Genomic DNA, 18320 nt, shown 5'->3' on the forward strand with positions numbered 1-18320 from the left:
TAAGAAAATGATTTTTATTTTTTTTAATGTTAAGCACACCAGTCCACTGTTTTGCCATCAGAATCCCTAGGATTTTTATAATTTTGAGTGATGCAACCAGAAGTTCTTTATAGTCTGAAAATGTTAAGAAAAACCATCTTGTTTGCAAAAAACTTGTTTGTACCTGTTTTAAATTAAGACCTTTGTAGGCATCTATTAAATGTCAGTGCTAATGGTTGATTAGTATATGGTATTCTTTGAAGCTATTTGGAATTGGCATTTATTTGCTTAAAAGGAAGTAGTGATTGTGAAACTTAGAAGAAATAATTTGACAATGTAGAAGATATGAGATTGTTTTTACTAAGAGAAAGTTTCTTCTGTTTATAACAAAAATGAGATATTTTAAACTTAAATCAACTATAAAGGTATCTTTTTTATGTTATTTACTGTAAAATAAGACAAACCAATTTCTGTTTTGGTTAATTCTTAAATGTTTATAATATTTACTAGTTTTATATAAATTAACAATATCTTGACTGATCACATTAACTTGTATCTTTATATCATCAAAAACATCTTGTACAATTAAAATTTTGCATAATTTGTAATTTCTGCCAGTTCCAGATCTTGTCTCTTTGACTCCGCTTGTCAGTGTGACAGTACAGACACTGTGCTACTTGCCTTTATTTGAAGTTAAATGAATAACTTTGTTTAATGTGTGCAGCATTACTATGTAATGAATATTTGAATGTTTAGGCTTAATTGTGTGAATTTCACATGGTTCTATGTCACATATAGAAGAAATTGCTAAATTATTCAAATTATCAATTGTTTTTATAGAACCATTATTTTAGTTGCTAGCTTGTGTTGTTTATTAAAGGCAATATTAATATGACAGACATTTTTCTATGTGCATTTACATTATAATGGCATATAAAAAATGGGTGGGCTGACTTTATCTACTGGTTTTTTTTACTTGTTGAACTATCCCTAGGTGTCTGTAGAAGTTTTATCTTCAATTGTTGGTATTTAAAGTTTTAATAAGATGATTTCCTTGAGATGATTCACTGTCTAGATGATAAAATAGAATTGTTGCCCTTTACTAAACAGAATTCAGAGTGACTCTCCACCCCACTTTCTGTGTCAAGCATCTGTGAAAAGCCATTTAGAGGACAAGAGTATTTGCCCATTTGATTTAGGCTAAGTTAATGAATAAGAATTCTGAAACATGCAGGCATCTTCAGAAGAGGCAAACAAGTACTTTAAAGGTAAAAATATTATTTCTCTCTTAGGTTTGGATGTTGATGGGATATACAGAGTAAGTGGCAACCTTGCAGTGATTCAGAAGCTGAGATTTGCAGTTAATCATGGTATGATCATATTCCCTATTGTTATATCCAAAATAATCACTCATAACTGTTAGAATTAAAGTAATTTAAATTTTTTTCTATTTCTACTGTTTTATTTTTAGATGAGAAATTGGACTTGAATGATAGTAAATGGGAAGATATTCATGTCATCACTGGAGCACTCAAAATGTTCTTTCGAGAATTACCAGAACCTCTTTTTACATTTATTCACTTTAATGATTTTGTGAATGCAATTAGTAAGTGTGTAATTCTACTTCTTTTTTTTTTTTTTTCTAGATGTTGAAAATCCTCCCCACAGATTAAGTCACTACATTTTGTTTCATCTTTTTAAGTTTTTTCAACGGATTGTTTTGCTATAGAAATTATAAAAGTGACCACCAGATGTCACTGTGTATCACCAAATATCATGTTCCAAACTATGTCACTGCTTTTAGTTTCGTGCAATATTTTTAGTTATTATCTTTTTTCAGAACAAGAACCAAGACAGCGACTCGCTGCTGTTAAGGACCTAATCAAACAGTTGCCAAAGCCAAATCAAGATACAATGCAGATCCTTTTTAGACATCTCAAAAGGTAAAAACATCTTAGAACAAAAGTGAAATAGTAATTAGGAAAACGAAAAATAAAAGAACTGCACAGTTATGAGACATGGCGTAGTGTCACTCAGACCCAGGTTCAGATCCCAACTAGGCTACTTACAGTCTTGCAACTTGAAAAAGATAGCTCCTTTGAGCCTCAGTTTCCTCATAGGTAAAATGGCTTGGTATGAAGAATACATTAAAGTAGATATTATATGTGAAGTACTTAAATAATACCTAGCAAACATGTAGTAGATGTTCAAAAATTGTGGCTAAAGTTAATATGAAGATGAGATTGGTTATTAAATCACCTTAAAATAAAGCCATTATTGCTCTAAATTACTATGTAGCTACCTTGATAATCGATCTTTTTCCCTTATGAAAGACCACTAGAATACTAAAATAAATGACTCAGTGAGAGAGATTAAATAAATAAATAAATAAATAAATAAATAAATAAATAAATAAAAGGAGTAACATTCGAAATTTAATCTCTGTGCCCTAATGAAATTCTTTCTCCCTATCAACCTAGCGAAGTAATCATTGTTACCTGAATTATAACTCATATTTAAGTTTGTCTTAATTTAAACACTAAGCCAAAATATCACATATTTAAATTTGTTAGAGTATTGTGTCTTCTAGCTGTTTATCCAGAAGAGAGCTTCACATGGCATTTGGACTGAATTCTGCTTGGCTAAATAGTTTATGTGTACCTTAGGAAAATGAACATTAGTTCTCATTTCTAAATGCAAACTGTTCATTTTTATAATACAATTTGAAGAATTTACCTCTTTTTTAAAATTTTCTCTTTTAACAATATATTTTTTTCCCCCTTAGAGTTATAGAAAATGGAGAAAAAAACCGAATGACCTGTCAGAGTATAGCAATCGTTTTTGGTCCCACTTTGTTAAAGCCAGAGAAAGAGACTGGTAATATTGCAGTTCATACTGTCTGCCAAAACCAGATTGTAGAGTTAATTCTCCTGGAAATTAATTCCATCTTCGGACGTTGATTTCTTTTTGAAGATAACCTGTGGACTAGGAGCTGGATTCTATCAGATTTCAAATTCATATACATGTTGTTTGTCTTTGGACCAAGCAGTGACTCTTTGATTTTGCACTTTTTTGAGGGATCAGAAGGGACTGGAAGAGTCAAGATGTGTATTGGGCCCTCATATTTGCTGCTTTGTTGCAAGGTGGTATAACTGTGTGTAATTCTGAATTAATTTTATCCTGAATGTTTGCATTTCATACTCTGAATTTCAGTAAAAATTCAAAACTTGCAATTCTAACCAGTCATATACACTGGATAATTTGGTAAGAAAAATTCACATTTTTTTTTCCCCTCAAACTGGATAATGTAGAACTTCTCATGATTTGTTAAGTTCATCGCCTGATACAATAATACTTACTATCAGTTATTTTGAAATCACTTCTGGGCATTATAAACAAAATGAAGTATATCTGTTTTGAAAACTATTTCTCTTTCAGGGTTTTTGCATGCAGTGCAATCTAAGTGCTAGAATTTATCATAACCCAGAAATAACTCCTTGATGGAGGCTTGCTGTCTTTCCGGGTTGCACAGCATCCTTATGGGCTGTCTTAGTTGCTTGTTTGGGCAGCACACTAATGTTACTTAAAACACTGTGATATACTGGAGTTTAATCTAGCATAGTGCAGTTCAGGGTATTTTGGGGCTGTCTGTGCTACACTGATTTAGCTAACAATTGTAATTATATCTAGTGCCATACTGAATTGTTGGTATAAACCCTGTGGAACCAGACATTATTTTATGTAAATATAGGCTGAAGACTTCATGTCCTTCAGTTTATGTATATAATTGTGTGTATAGCCTTAGAGTACATTCTTACCCTGCATTTCTAATCATGATATTGGTAATCTTTTCTGTGAATATTAGGTTTCCTTCCAAAATAAGTCATTATTTGAGAAAGTTAACTGTGTGCACTTTTAGCTTTTAATTGCATTTACAAGCAAATCACTGTAATGCAAATGGTACTGGAACAATACTGAATAGACTTGCTAAATGGTAAAATGCACTACAAGAGGAGCCTTTTAGGTTATTTAATATGTACAGAATACATTAAAAAACAATTTATTACAGAATTCTAACTGCAGTATGAATAGTGGAAACCTATATGCAAATTAGATGGATGTCGGAAAATGACATTGCTAAATTTGAGAATTTCTTTTTACATTACTAATGTAGATTGGTTTGTATAATAAAAACAGGGTTGGGAAGGTTTTGTTACAGAGAGCATGGTCTGTTGAAAAATTTTTTAAATGTATTTTTCTAGATTAACTACTGTACATGAAATGTCTAATCTGAATAAAGAAAACTATTAAGAGGTGTAGAGATTTTTTTCCATTGAAAATGCTTATTTTGGTTTTTAATTTTTTTGTTTTTTCATTTACTGGCATACCTCATTTTAAAAATCAGCTGACTCTAATATTTTCTGTGGCAAATATATTTTCCTCATTTTATATCTTTTCTACTCACTCCATGTCAATCAATGCCTCGCTTACCCTCTCCACCCCAGTTTATTTCTTCATCAATATTTGAAAATGATTGATTTGTAACAAAGTTTCTTTTTCTTAGAATTGAATTTATAATTTATAGATTGCCTTCCTTAAGGACAAATATTTTTTGTGTGATCTATCTTAAAAACCTCTCACCTGAGTTTTGTGATAAAACTATTGTTTGTTGTTGTGATCTTGTTAAATTGATGACGAACCAAGCTATGGGAAAGAAGATTGTTTTGGGCAGGGAGAATAAACCCCCAAAGACAATGTTTATATTTGCCTAAAGATATCCTTACCGGTACAATAAGATTTAGGACTGGCCTATGTAGTGATCATGTGCCAGGAAAACCATTAGACTCAAATCCGTGATGTTCTTTCTCTCAGTAGTTATAGACATATCAATGATTAATATTGTCCTATATTTCTTGTTTCAAAGTACACATGTGTTGTATATGTGGTCTTCAATGTTTTATTAGTCTGTAGCTAATCAGTTTGTTGTAATATTGTATGCACAGTAAGATCAGTGTCTTGTGTTTTCATCCTTTGTGAATTAAAATTTCTCACTTGTTTTTTGTAATAATGAAACTAGTAATAGTTTCCTGTCTCAGCAGCTTGGGTTTTAGTAGAAAATATATTAAAGGCTGAAATAAATTGTCAGTGGAATTTCGTTTACTAAATTTATTTCACCATGTCATAAAAAAAGGTAGTTGGAAATTGAAAAAAAGAATTCAAATATGTTATTACATTCCAGTTAGAAGAAAATACTTTAAATTTTAAAGCAGTAGGAAATTTTGCTTTTTACTAAAAAAGTTAATTGTGAAATATCTCTGAAAAAATTGTTATCTTTCAGACAGAGGCAAATCTACAGATATTTTTCTTATGTGAAAAGCACAAATTGAATAATTGAGGCAAACTTGAGACTTAGGCAGATGTGTTATACACACACACTGTATGTGTGTGTGTGTAAATACATGTGTTTGCACGTACCATGGCTTTCATACAAATGAAAATTTATCAATAATTCTAAGGGCAGAGAGACCTTGAGACTTTCTATGTTAGTTTGTTTCATCACATGCTTTCTAGTAAGCCTGTAATATTAGATATTAGATAGCAGTGAAAGGGAAAGAATGTTATTCTATACTTATGCCAAGAGATTTTTTCAGCTCATGGGAGGGGCTTCTAATTAAATATTTAAAGTAAACATGTAGTTTCCCATGACACGAATTTCTCCAACATCTTTACGCATTTACCAAAAAGTACACAGAGAAGCCTATCACATGTCATTTTAGTAAAGAAGAAAATAAAATTGTCAAATGGGAAAATAAAAACAGTCAAATGGATGTCACACTCTCGTGGTCTAATAAGTCAAATGCTCAAATATTGCATCTAAATACAAATTGAAAATGAGTAGAAAATAAGATTTTATGGCGTTTACTAGTCTAAACTCCAGCCATCAGCTTTAATGATCCTCTTCCACAGAAAGTACTTCTCTGGTGTGAGCTAAAAAAGGTGTTAAATAGGGATGTGAGCAGCCTGTATGTTACAGTCTTGGAGGTGGGACATAGTTGTTTATGTTTTTTAAACAATATTCCAATATAACTAATACAGTCCTATTAAATGCAACTTTAATTTGAAACAAAAAAAAAAAGGTAAAAGTGCTGCCAAACAAAATTCACAATTTTACACTAATGGTGCATTAGACTCTGAGAAATGCACAAGCTGTAAACCCAGGCGAGCAGAGTCAGACTTGTATTCTAGAGAAGGGAAGGTACAGAGGCCTAATGAGACATTCTGTAACTGCTGCAGCAAGGCAGTTCTCCTGGAGAATCTCAATTAGTCTTCTCAACTAAAGTTTTGTGGACCAGTGGTGGCTGTAAATATATTCAGCTGGATTGAGCTTTTACAAATTAGCTTTATGTGACTATGGCACTTAAATGAACTCTTTCATTTCCTTCATTGCTTCCCTCTCCCACAGGAAAAAAGGAAAGAAAAGAGCACTTTCATGGTTCTGTCATAAACAGAGCACTTGTAGACCAAGGTAACTGGTTAACAAACCACTGGGATACAGATTTAGAAAAGTCCGGTTCCTCACTTTTTCTCATCAACCTCCCCTGACCTTCTCTCAATGTTTTCAGTAAAGGAGTTTGGGTTAAGATTTTTAATCATGAATTCTGATAGCCAAATGTTTTACATGGTTCTGATAGTGTGGCTCACACTGCAAGTAGCATTGAAACTTATTATAATGTTGTCATGAACGTTGTAATGCTGATGGAATCCACAGTGCTGTCAGAATGGCCCGCCATGCTCTATGTAGGACCTCTTATCAGCAGGGCCTTTGCAGAGGGAGAGATCAAAGCCACTTCAAGGTCATGACCTGGCGGAGATTCAGCATTGCATTCAAGGCCTCCTTTGAGAAATTATTTATATGTAGGCAAGAGAAATGGGAATCTTAGACACTGAAGTAAAACTGAGTCTCGTCAATTTGATAAGCAGGATCAATAGGAACCCTCACAGTCACAATTTTGTTTTAAGGAGGCCCAGAATTACTGTGAATGCTTAAGGCCATATGGTCAGTTTGTGGCACAAAATGATAAGCTTAAGGGTGAAGGGAAGAAATATTTTGATTAGTTATGTTATTTCTATTAAGTTTTGATCAATTTAAGGCAAATTTTGGCATGTATTGTTTGAGTAATATCATTTGAGGAAGAAACAACTTTTCTACCTATTTTGGGCATCTGTTTTCGAGCTAATTTCTGTTTATGTGGCATATTGAAACTTCTGTTTTCTGTTTTATATACATCATGTATATCTACAAGGAAACAGGTTGGCAGAGGGTTAGTATTGTTTCCTGCTGAAGTTCTAGGTGTGTAGATGATAGGTCAGCATTCTTCTCTCTCCCTGGCAAATAATCATACTTCAATGGTTCTGTTTCTGTTCACTGGCATTTTGGGGCAGGGTACTGTGTATGCTAATCTTTGTTTAATATGGATATCTGCTTTCACTTGTGTTCTAGAATAATACTGTCCATTACTGTAGCCACCATTTAAATTGTCTTGTGGCAATTTAAATTTCATTAAAATTAAATAAATCTTAAAAATTCAGTCACAGTAGTCACATTTCAGATGTTCAGTAGTGATATGGAGTTAATGGCTACCATATTGGGTAGTGCAGAAATGGAACATTTCCATCCTCACAGAAAGTCCTGGACAGTACTGTTAGAAGGTTGGGTGTGAGGAGTACATGACCTATAAAAGGTCTCTCTCATGCTTGCCTCTTAAGTATATGACACTGGAAGAGTTAAAAAGCAAGGAGAGAGATACATTTCTAATAACAGGTCTGCCAAACTTTGAATATTTGTCCTGCTGTATGCTCTCATTGGGGGTTAGAAGTGTGGTAAATGTGTTTTGACACTTAATACCACTCTGATCAAGATTCTTTAAGTTTGATGTAAACAGTTCAAAACTGTGGCTTATAAAAGCTTCAACTGATACTGTTCTCTGGGAAATTTAGGAATGCTCTACTATGAGAACATTTCTGAGGTTTATGTCACAGTATTCTTACATTTAGATTTTAGGAATTTGCAGTGGAAAAGGTTTTTCTGAAATCTTATTTTAGAAACTGTCTAAACAATCAATGGAAGAAATGGTTCTTATTAGAGCTTTCCCTTGGGATCCAAGCTACTTTACCTTATATTTACTCCTGATTTTTAAAGATGCCATACACGAAGCAGTGGAGATCTTGAAGGACTACATATAAAATATCCCTTTAAATGGGAGCTGAAATATAGCCACAGACACAGGGAAATTGTTGATAGTCTCAAAGCACCCCATAGGTCTGCACATGATTTCACCAGCTAAAGTATGGACAAGGCACATGGTATACAGATCCCATAAAGGACATGGTAATTTAGCAGTTGCCGTTTTTATCAAAATTTTTATTGTAAGGGTCCCAGGCTTAAGTTTTTTTAAATTTTTTTTCAGAGCTTTATATCTGCATTGTTGACACACAATGCTCTGGTTGAAGAAGATGCTACTGATGTATTTTCAACCCTATTGTAAAGACTTTCTGTTAATAATTTCTATTAAAATTATATTTCTACATTTCTACTAAAATTTCTAGATAGGTACTATAGTAGTTCCCATTGACACAGTGCTCTCGTTCAGACTTTAGCAAATCCTTCGGTGAAGAATCTTTGCCCTCTGGTAAAATGAACACAAACTCTCCTCCCATTTTCTCATTAAAACATGAAATACTTCTTTCTGTATCATGTCTTCTGCCTTCCCTTTATCTTCCCTCTCCTCCAGTCTCAGCAGTTGATGGTTACATTAGACAATCAGATGAGTGGCTACTCACAGAGACTATTGGGACTTACTGAGGCCCTTGTGTCCAAAGTGTCATGTTTCCTGGAGAGGGTGAATTTAAAGAGGAATCAAAGGCCTCTAGGAAGCCAACCTCTCTGCTGAGAAGAAAACTAAGTCTTTGTTAAGCGGGAATACAGTATCTTTGGATGGCAAGTTATGACTGTGCAGTTCCCTGAATTCAACTCTATTAGGGAACCAGATCTGACGTCATGTCTCTGGCATCTGGCTATATTTTATAACTGCCCACTCAGATTATGTCCCTGTCTCTCGACCTGTTATATAAACCAAACAATTGCCTGAGCATTGCCAGTGACAATGATGGGACCTTCTTACCCATCTTACCACTCTCATAAGTGCCTTTTCAGTTGGCATTAACACTTCCACAGAACCAGTGTTGGACAATATGAAATTGCTATTTTAAATAATGGGTAGTATTGAAACATCTCCCACTTAAAAAGGTTGGAAAGACTTTTAATATAAATAGCTCGCTAAGGTCCCACTTATTTATTCAACAAATTTGGTGAATTTGTTTTAGGTGTCTAGACATAGTGTTAACTTCAGGGATACAGTGGTAGGTTATACAGAATCCCTGCTTTTATGTTTACAGTGTTGAAATTGGTAATTTGTCAAGCAGTATACAATAGTCCCTCTATATTGCGGTTCCTTATTGCGGCCTCCTGTATCGCAGGATTTTGCGGTACTGTCTATGTAGTTAAAGTTACATAGGCTTAAGAGTGTAGAATAATTGTAAGGTTCCTAATTCACAGGGGGTCTGGAACATAACACCCGCGGTAAGTGAGGGAATACTGTATATTCAATTCTGACATACACCCATACTAATTGAAATCAGAATGGTCACTCTCTAGTTTTGTTAGTGTGCCTTTCAAGTCAGCCACTCATCTTGTGTTCATGCCCACCTCCTGAGACTGAGCTAAGATTTATTGCTACATAGTTGAGCAGCATGTGTTGAATGACATAATTCTTGAGTACTTGTTGAGTTGAAGTAAGGCAGATTTGTCAAGTAAATACAAAAAATGTTGAAGGCTTTGATGAAGGCCTGATTTTAAATAGATGGATCATCCTGGCATGAAACGATAAAATGTAGAGTAGGACATTCTCAGTAAAGTGTCAGGAAAAGCATAGATTAACAACACTAGTAATGGTCACACAAGTAACCCATATTATACTTGTTGTAGTAAATATATGGAGGATTATGGGAACATGGTGGTAACAACAATTTTTAAATTTCCGCGTTTTTAAATTTCCACATTAAAACAGCATAATTGCAATGAAGGCAAAACTAGGTAACAACGTATCCTCACAACCCCCAGAATAAAGCAGGTGGGGACAAAGCTCCAACAGCTCCAGTGATACTGATATCTGAGAGGGACAAGAAAGCAATAGGGTAACATCTGATAGACCTGGAAACAGGAGAACTACAATAGAACCATCAAGAATGAAGGGGCTGACGTCACAACCAGCTTCCAGAACTCCCAGGATAATGCCTTACATAGGAAAGTTGCTGAAAGTGAAATCAAAATAGGACAGGGCAGGGACAATAGGCAAAAGAGATCATGTAGATCAAAGTTGGGGGGGGGGATAGAACCAGGAAACCCCAGGAATCAAGCTGCCATATTTCTTAACAATGCAAAAACAAGAATGGATCTGACATTAATGAAGCTTTCCTGAATTCTGCCTTATTCCAAAAGTTAATTTTATATAAAGTATAAAGTAAGAGTATCAAGGCCAAATATGTAAAAGTATAAAAACAAGTAACATTCCTATGGAAACTAGAAGCATGCCAGAAATACATGCCACAAAAAACTAGAACCTGTTATTTCAATATGAGCTCAAAGTCTATAAGAAATAATACAAGACAAATAACAATAAGATGGCAAAACTCAGAAAAGAGAAATATTTCAGAATTGTAAATAGAAACATAAAAGCAAATTAGTTAATGCCTTAAAGGAAATAGAAAAGTATTTAAAAAATAATGAAAGATTTAAAATGTTTCTTAAAAAATTAAAAAGTGACATTGAAGATAGGTAAAAACAAACAAGAAAACCCCATGGGATTAATAAGAGCTCATAAAGAAGAAAAGGCAAGCTGAAGACATTAAAAAATGGGCAAGGGACCTGAACAAACACTTCTCCGAAGAGGACATACAGAAGGTCCATAGACACATGAAAAAATGCTCAACATCATTAGCCATCAGGGAGATGCAAATAAAAACCACAATGAGATACCATTTTACACCAGTCAGAATGGCCATCATCAACAAATCAACAAGCAACAAGTGCTGGCGAGGATGTGGAGAAACGGGAACCCTACTGCACTGTTGGTGGGAATGCAGACTGGTGCAGCCACTATGGAGCACAGTATGGAATTATCTCAAAAGATTAAAAATGGAACTGCCTTTTGAACCAGCGACTCCACTACTAGGATTATACCCGAAGAATCTTGAAACACCAATTCAAAAGAACTTATGCACCCCTATGTTCATTGCAACACTGTTTACAATAGCTAAGTGCTGGAAACAACCTAAGTGCCCATCGTAGATGAGTGGATCAAAAAACTGTGGTACATTTACACAATGGAATACTATGTAGCAGAAAGAAAGAAGGAACTCCTGCCATTTGCAACAACATGGATGGAACTAGAGAGAATTATGCTTAGTGAAATAAGCCAGGCAAAGAAAGAAAAATACCATATGATATCACCTAATACAGGAAACTAAAGAACAACACAAACAAAGGAACTAAATAGAACAAAGAGCAGAATAGCAGTCAATAGGGGGGAGGGGAGAGGGAGAGAAGGGGGATAAGTAAGGGAAGGGTTTAATTAAAGAGCCTGTATAAAAGACTCATGGACATGGACAACGGGGAGGGATATGATTGCGGGAGAGGGGGTGGGTTGGGTGGGGGAGAGAAATTAGGGGAAAAGGGGACAACTGTAATTGAAAAACCAAAATAAAAATATATATATATATATTTAATTATTTATCATGGATTTTTCGCTATAAGGTTAATAAGGGACTGGGAATGGTTTATAAATGTGTGGGAAGGGTTTATAAAGCCTTAAAATATATATAAATACTAAAATAAATGTAAGGTTCCTACTTTGCGGATTTTCATCTGTCTCAGGGGAGTCTAGAACGTAATACCTGCGATAAGTGAGGGAATACTGGATTGTATTCAATTTACTAGTATTTTGTTTAGAATTTTTGCATTCCTATTAGCCTATGGTTTTCTTTTTGCGTTATTCTTTTTGTGCCAGGTTTTGGTGTCAGGGTTATGTTGGCCTCATAAAATGTGTTAGTAATTATTGCCTCTTCTTCAATTTTTTGGAAGAGTTTGAGAAGGATAGGTATCGAATCTTTTTGAATGTTTGGTAGAATTCACTAGTGAAGCCATCTGGTCCTGTACTTTTATTTTTTGAGGATTTTTGATGGTTGTGTCAATTTCCTCACTGTTCATCAGTCTATTTAGATTTTCTATTCATGATTCAGTCCAGGAAGGTTATATATTTCTAGGTACTTACCCATTTCTTCTAGGTTATTGAATTTGGTGGCATATAGTCTTTCATAGTATTCTAGTATGATTTTTGTATATCTGTGATGTTTGTGGTAACTTCTCTTTTATTTCTGATTTTGTTTATATGAATCTTTTCTCTTTCTTCCTTAGTGAGTCTAGCCAGGGGAAGGCCATATATGAAAAACCCTCAGCCAGTATCACACTCAGGGGGAAAATACTGAAAGCTCTTTCTTTAAAATCAGGAACAAGATAAGGGTGCCCACTTTCACTCTTATTCAGTATAGTTTTAGAGGTCCTAGTCAGAGCAATCAGGCGAGAGAAAGAAATAAAAAGCATCCAAATTGGAAGGAAGAAGTAAAAGTGTCACTTTTTGTAGAATACGACTCTATATAGAAAATCCTCAAGACTCCACCAAAAAAGCTATTAGAAACAATAAACAAATGTAGTAAAGTTGCAGGGTACAAAATCAATGAACAAAAATCCATTGCTTTCTTATATACTAAACAATGAAACCAGAAAAAGAAATGAAACAAAACAATTCCTTTTGCAATTATAATCAAAAGAATAAAATACTTAGGAATGAACTTAACAAAGGATATGAAAGGCCTATATACTGAAAATTACAAAGCATTATTAAAAGAGATGGAAAAAGACAGTGAAATGGAAAGATACTCTATGTTCATGGACTGGAAGAATCAACATAGTTAAAATGTCTGTACTACCCAAAGCAATATACAGATTTAATGCAATCTCCATCAAATACCCAGTGTCATTTTTTTTAAGAAATAGAACAACAACAACAAAAATAATCAGATTTGTATGGAACCACAAAAGACCTCAAATAGCCAAAGCATTCCTGGGGATGGGAGGAACAAAGCTAGAGGTATCACACTACCAGACTTCAAGTTATATTACAGAGCTACAATAACTAAAACAGCATGGTATTGGCAGAAGAACAGATACACAGACCAATAGAATAGAATTGAGAACCCAGATATAAAACCACAGGTATACAGGCAAATCATTTTTGACAAGGGAGCCAAAAACACAGTGGAAAAAAAGAAAACCTTTTCAATAAATGGTGTTGGGAGAATTGGAAAGCCACATGCAAAAGAATAAAACTAGATTACAGTGTGTCCCTTTGTACAAAGGATCAAATACCTAAATGTAAGAACTGAAACAGTAAAGCATATAGAAGATAACAATGGTAATAAACTTATGGACGTGGTCATAGAGAACATTTTATGAATTTGACAACAAGGCCAAGGGAAGTAAAGGCAAAAGTAAATGAATGGGGCTATATCAGACTAAAAAGCTTCTGCACAGCAAAAGAAACCAACAAAAAGGCAAGCAACTGAATGAGAGATGATGTTTGCAAACAACAGTGCCAACAAGGGATTAATATCTAAAACATATTTAAAAACTGGACACTAAACAATCAATCAAATTAAAAAATGGGCAGAGGACCTGAGCAGACATTTCTCCCAAGAAGACATACAAATGGCTGTCAAATGTATGTAGAGATGTTCAACTTCCCTAGCTATTAAGGAAATGCAAATCAAAACTATAATGAGATACCATCTCACACCTGTTAGAATGACTGTTATCAACAAGAAGTAACCATAAGTGTTGGTGAGGTTGTAGGGAAAAAGGAACACTCATTCTCTACTGTTGGGAAAGCAAACTGGTACAACTGCTATAGAAGACACTATGACAGTTCCTCAAAAAACTAAACAGACTTCTCACATCACCCAGCAGTCCCTATTCTGCAAAGATTTATGCACCCCTGTGTTCACTGCAGCATCATTCATGCTGGCCATTGATAGAGGATTGGATAAAGAAGCTATGGTACCTATATACTATGGAATACTACTCAACCATAAGGAAAGATGAAATACTGCCATTTGCAACAATATGGATAGACCCTGAGAATCTTATGCTAAGTGAGATAAGTCAGTGAGAAAAAGCTAAGAACCACATGATTTCACGCATATGTAGGATATAAAATCAAAACTCATAGAAACAGACAACAGTATGGTGCTTACCAGAGGGAAGGGGGTGGGAGGGGAGTTAAGGGAGTTGAATATATGATGACGGAAGATGATATTGACTGGATGGTGAGCACATACGCAATATACAATCATGTATCATAGAAATGCATACACTTGAAACCTATATGACCCTATTAGCCAATGTCACCCTAGTAAATTTAATTTAAAAAAGGAAAAAATGAAGGTTTTTAGAGATATGGCTGATTCCAGGTCTGGGGCAGGAAATGTGCAAGCTGACCCTGAAAGATCTTGTCATATTATAGGAAGGAAACTATCAAATATTACAGAGTATTATCAAAAGGATCTGGAAGCAACTTAAAGGATTCCCAATGGCCAAATAGAATAGCATGAACTTTAAGAATGAGAATGACTGTAGTGAATTGAAACCCATTAATATGGTTTAACCCATTAATTCATAATGGTATTTTAAAAGATAATTACATTAAGAGGAAAATAAGGAACGAATTAATATCTTCTTTAAAGCTAATAAATAAAGGGAAAGTAGCATTTATCTCATCTTTTCTGTATGCACAAGGGTAACCAAATGACATAAGGAAACTATATAGAAGTATTCCAACTAAATTATAATTCAAAAATAAATAATGTAATATTGCCCATGTTATACCCCTATAGAGTTAATATAAGTATTAAGCATCAATGGTTACTAGCATCATAAAAAGAGAAATAAGTAGACACTTTATTCCTCTTGAAAGAACACATAGTCAAATAATCTGATGGCTTGGAAGTTTAAAAATGAATACTCTAGCCCTGGCCAGGTGGGTCAGCTGGTTGGAGTGTTGTCCCATACACCAAAAGTTTTTGGGTTCAGGACTTCTGGCAAGATGGAGGCATAGGTAGACACGCTTTATCTCCTTCCACTTCTACCTCAAAACTAAAAACAACCAGAACTGCCAGAAAATCAAACTAATGGAAGTCCAACAAAAAAAAATATATAAAGAAATAATACCCAGACAGGTAGGAGGGATGGAGCTGGGGTGGAGCCAGGGTGGAGAGGACGCAGTGTGGCAGGGGTGGTGGCAGCAAGGCAGTGGCTGTGGCCAGCTGGTGAAAAGGGGAGTCACACATTATAAAAGTTGTGAGGGACACCTGGGGAGTGGTCTCAGCCCCAGACCAGACCACACAGCTCACAGTTCCATTGCTGGGGAAAATAAAGCTTCTGACAGTGAAAACCAGTGGGTGCTAGGGTGGCGGAAGAAACTTCCAGTCTCTCAGCAGAGTCTGCTTGTTTAAAGGCCTCCATGATCCTAGAATGTCCACAGACCCACCCACTCTGGGAACTATGGCCAGGGCAACAGCTAGAGGGGTGCCAGTCCCATTCAGGAAGTGAAGAGAAGAGCTTGAAAAGGGGGCAAATGCTGAGCAAGTTGCATTCTCCCCTCTCTAACCCTTCCTCCACATATAGCACCACAACGTGGTGAAAGGAGTTCCCTCGTACTGACATATAGCTAAGGCTCCGTCCCTTACAATGTAACAGGTGCAACAGCTCTACCTAAGAAACAGAGGCAAACACAGGAGCCTGTCAAGTTGAGGAGACAGAGGAGTATGGCCCAAAAGAGGGAGCAGATCAAGGTTCCAGTGAGAGAACTAAGCGATGAGGAGACAGCCAACCTAACACATGTAGAGATCAAAACACTAGGGATAATGATGCTCACAGACTTAACAGGCATGCTTGAATATGGCAAACCCATAGGGAAGAAGTGAAAGCTACACTAAGTGAAATGAAGGAAAATACACATGAAACCAATGGTGAAGGGAAGGAAGCCAGGGTTCAAATCAATGATTTGGAACATCAGGAAGATATAAAGACTGAACCAGTACAGAATGAAGAAACAAGAATTGAGAAAAACAAGGAGAGGCTTAGGAACCCCTGGGACAACTTTAAACATACCAACATCTAAATCATAGGGGTGCCAGAAGGAAAAGAGGAAGAGGAAGAGCAAGAAAAACTTATGTGAAAAAATAATGAAGGAAAACTTCCTTAATTTGGTGAAGGAAATAAACATACAAGTCCAGGAAGCACAGAGAGTCCCAAACAAGCTAGACCCACAGAGGACCATACCAAAACACGTCATAATTAAAATGCTGAAGGTTAAAGATAAAGAGAGAATCTTAAAGGTAGCAAGAAAAAAGAAGAGTTACCTACAAAGGCATTCCTATAAGACTATCAGCTGATTCCTCAAAAGAAACTTTGCAGGCAAGAAGTATTCAAAGTGATGAAAAGCAAGTCCCTCCCAACAAGATTACTGTATCCAGAAAAGCTGTCATTTAGAATGGATGGGAAGATAAAGTACTTGCCAGACAAAGTAAAGCTAAAGGAGTTCATCATCACCAAGCCATTATTTTATGAAATGTTAAAGGGACTTATTTAAGAAAAGTAAGATCAAAACTATGAACATAAAATGACAACAAATTCAGTACTATCAAATACAGAATCTAAAAAATAAAAACAAAAACAAACTAATCAAACAACCAGAATAGGAACATAATCATAGGTATGGGGATCATTTGGAGGGTTATCAGCTGGGAGGTGGTGGGGGTGAAATGGGGATATGGTGCAGGGATTAAGAAGCATAACTGGTAGGTACAAAATAGGCATGGGGATGCTAAGAATAGTGTAGGAAAGGGTGAAGCCAAAGAACTTACAAGCACGACCCATGGACATGAACTAAGGGGCTGGGATTACTGGAGGGAAGGGTGGGTGCTGGACAGAGGGGAGCAAAGGGGAAAAAATTGAGACAATTTTATAGTATAATCAATAAAATATACTTTTAAAAAAACTTTAAAAAGTTTTGCGGTTCAATCCCCAGTCAGGGCACATACCTCGGTTGTGAGTTCGATCCCCAGTCAGAGAGCCTACAGGAGGCAACCGATCAATCTTTCTCACATGGATGTTTCTTTCTTCCTCTCTAAAGTCAATAAATATATCCTTGGGTGAGGATTTAAAAAACAATGAATAGTTTTATGAATTCCCCGGAAAGTGTAAAAATATGAGATTCCAGGTGTACAGTTGATGAGAGGCAAAGTTGGAAGAAAAGGAAACCAAAGAAACTGGTATGCTTACATCAGAAGCCCTCTGAAGGACACAGATTCCAAAAGATGAACTAAAGCCGACTGTGTGGAACATATAATCAAACAGGTCATACAATAGTTCCAGTTTATAAAAATATCAGAATGTTTAAATTCCCAATGAACTTTAAAAAATGCTAGTTAACAAAAAATGCCTTAAAATATATGCAGATCAAGAAGTACAATACAAGAAAGGCTTATATCTCCAGCAAGTAAAATAATCTTCAAATAGATAGCAGAGCCAAAAAAAGCTGTGAAAAGTCTTAAATGACTTTTCTTCAGGACCAGACCAACCACATCCCAGTATGCTCCTGCTTCTTGAAAAACTTGCAGATGGAATTCAAGAACATATGTTGATATGTCTGATAGATAACAGAAACTATTCAGAAATCTCAAAATGGAGAATTTTTTCCAAGTTACAAAAAAATGGGTAGGTCAATGAAAGGAATGCTGTAAATACAATCCTGGCTTCAGCAAAGACCTTGATGAAATTTTATGCAATATCTTGTGGATAAAGAGAAAAATAACTGCTTCTGGTACTTGGAGAGCTACAACCAGCTGTTAAATAGTGAGTGTTAATAAAGTAGCTTAATGATATCCCACAAGATTATCTTTGTGTGACCTAAACTTTGCCTTAATACCATATGGTTAAAAATTGTTATTAGTAACTTAAAGCATAAAAATCTGCAGATAATAAAGGACTGGGAATATTAACCAATATGCCTGACATAACCAATATGCAAAATCATATTAGTAGACATTCTCTGGATGCAGCAGATTAACTTTTTTCAGGTGAACCCTCCAGCTAAGAACTGGAGAAG

The 18320-nt window shown here is 35.3% G+C and overlaps 1 protein-coding gene across 3 annotated transcripts in view; it reads left to right on the plus strand.

The window, feature by feature from the left end:
• The window catches only part of ARHGAP12 (Rho GTPase activating protein 12), an 84995-nt gene extending 80699 nt beyond the window's left edge, over positions 1-4296 (plus strand). For all 3 annotated transcript variants that reach the window (XM_090266648.1, XM_090266646.1, XM_090266647.1), the window contains 4 exons: positions 1272-1349; positions 1451-1585; positions 1820-1922; positions 2765-4296. In XM_090266648.1, the coding sequence (XP_090122774.1) occupies positions 1272-1349; positions 1451-1585; positions 1820-1922; positions 2765-2939 (491 nt within the window). In that variant the 3' untranslated portion in view covers positions 2940-4296. The remainder of the gene's footprint in view (positions 1-1271; positions 1350-1450; positions 1586-1819; positions 1923-2764) is intronic.
• Positions 4297-18320: the final 14024 nt, after the last annotated feature.

This window comes from Furipterus horrens, unplaced genomic scaffold, assembly GCF_987537825.1.
Source record: "Furipterus horrens unplaced genomic scaffold, mFurHor1.1.pri manual_scaffold_2, whole genome shotgun sequence".
Taxonomy (NCBI): domain Eukaryota; kingdom Metazoa; phylum Chordata; class Mammalia; order Chiroptera; family Furipteridae; genus Furipterus; species Furipterus horrens.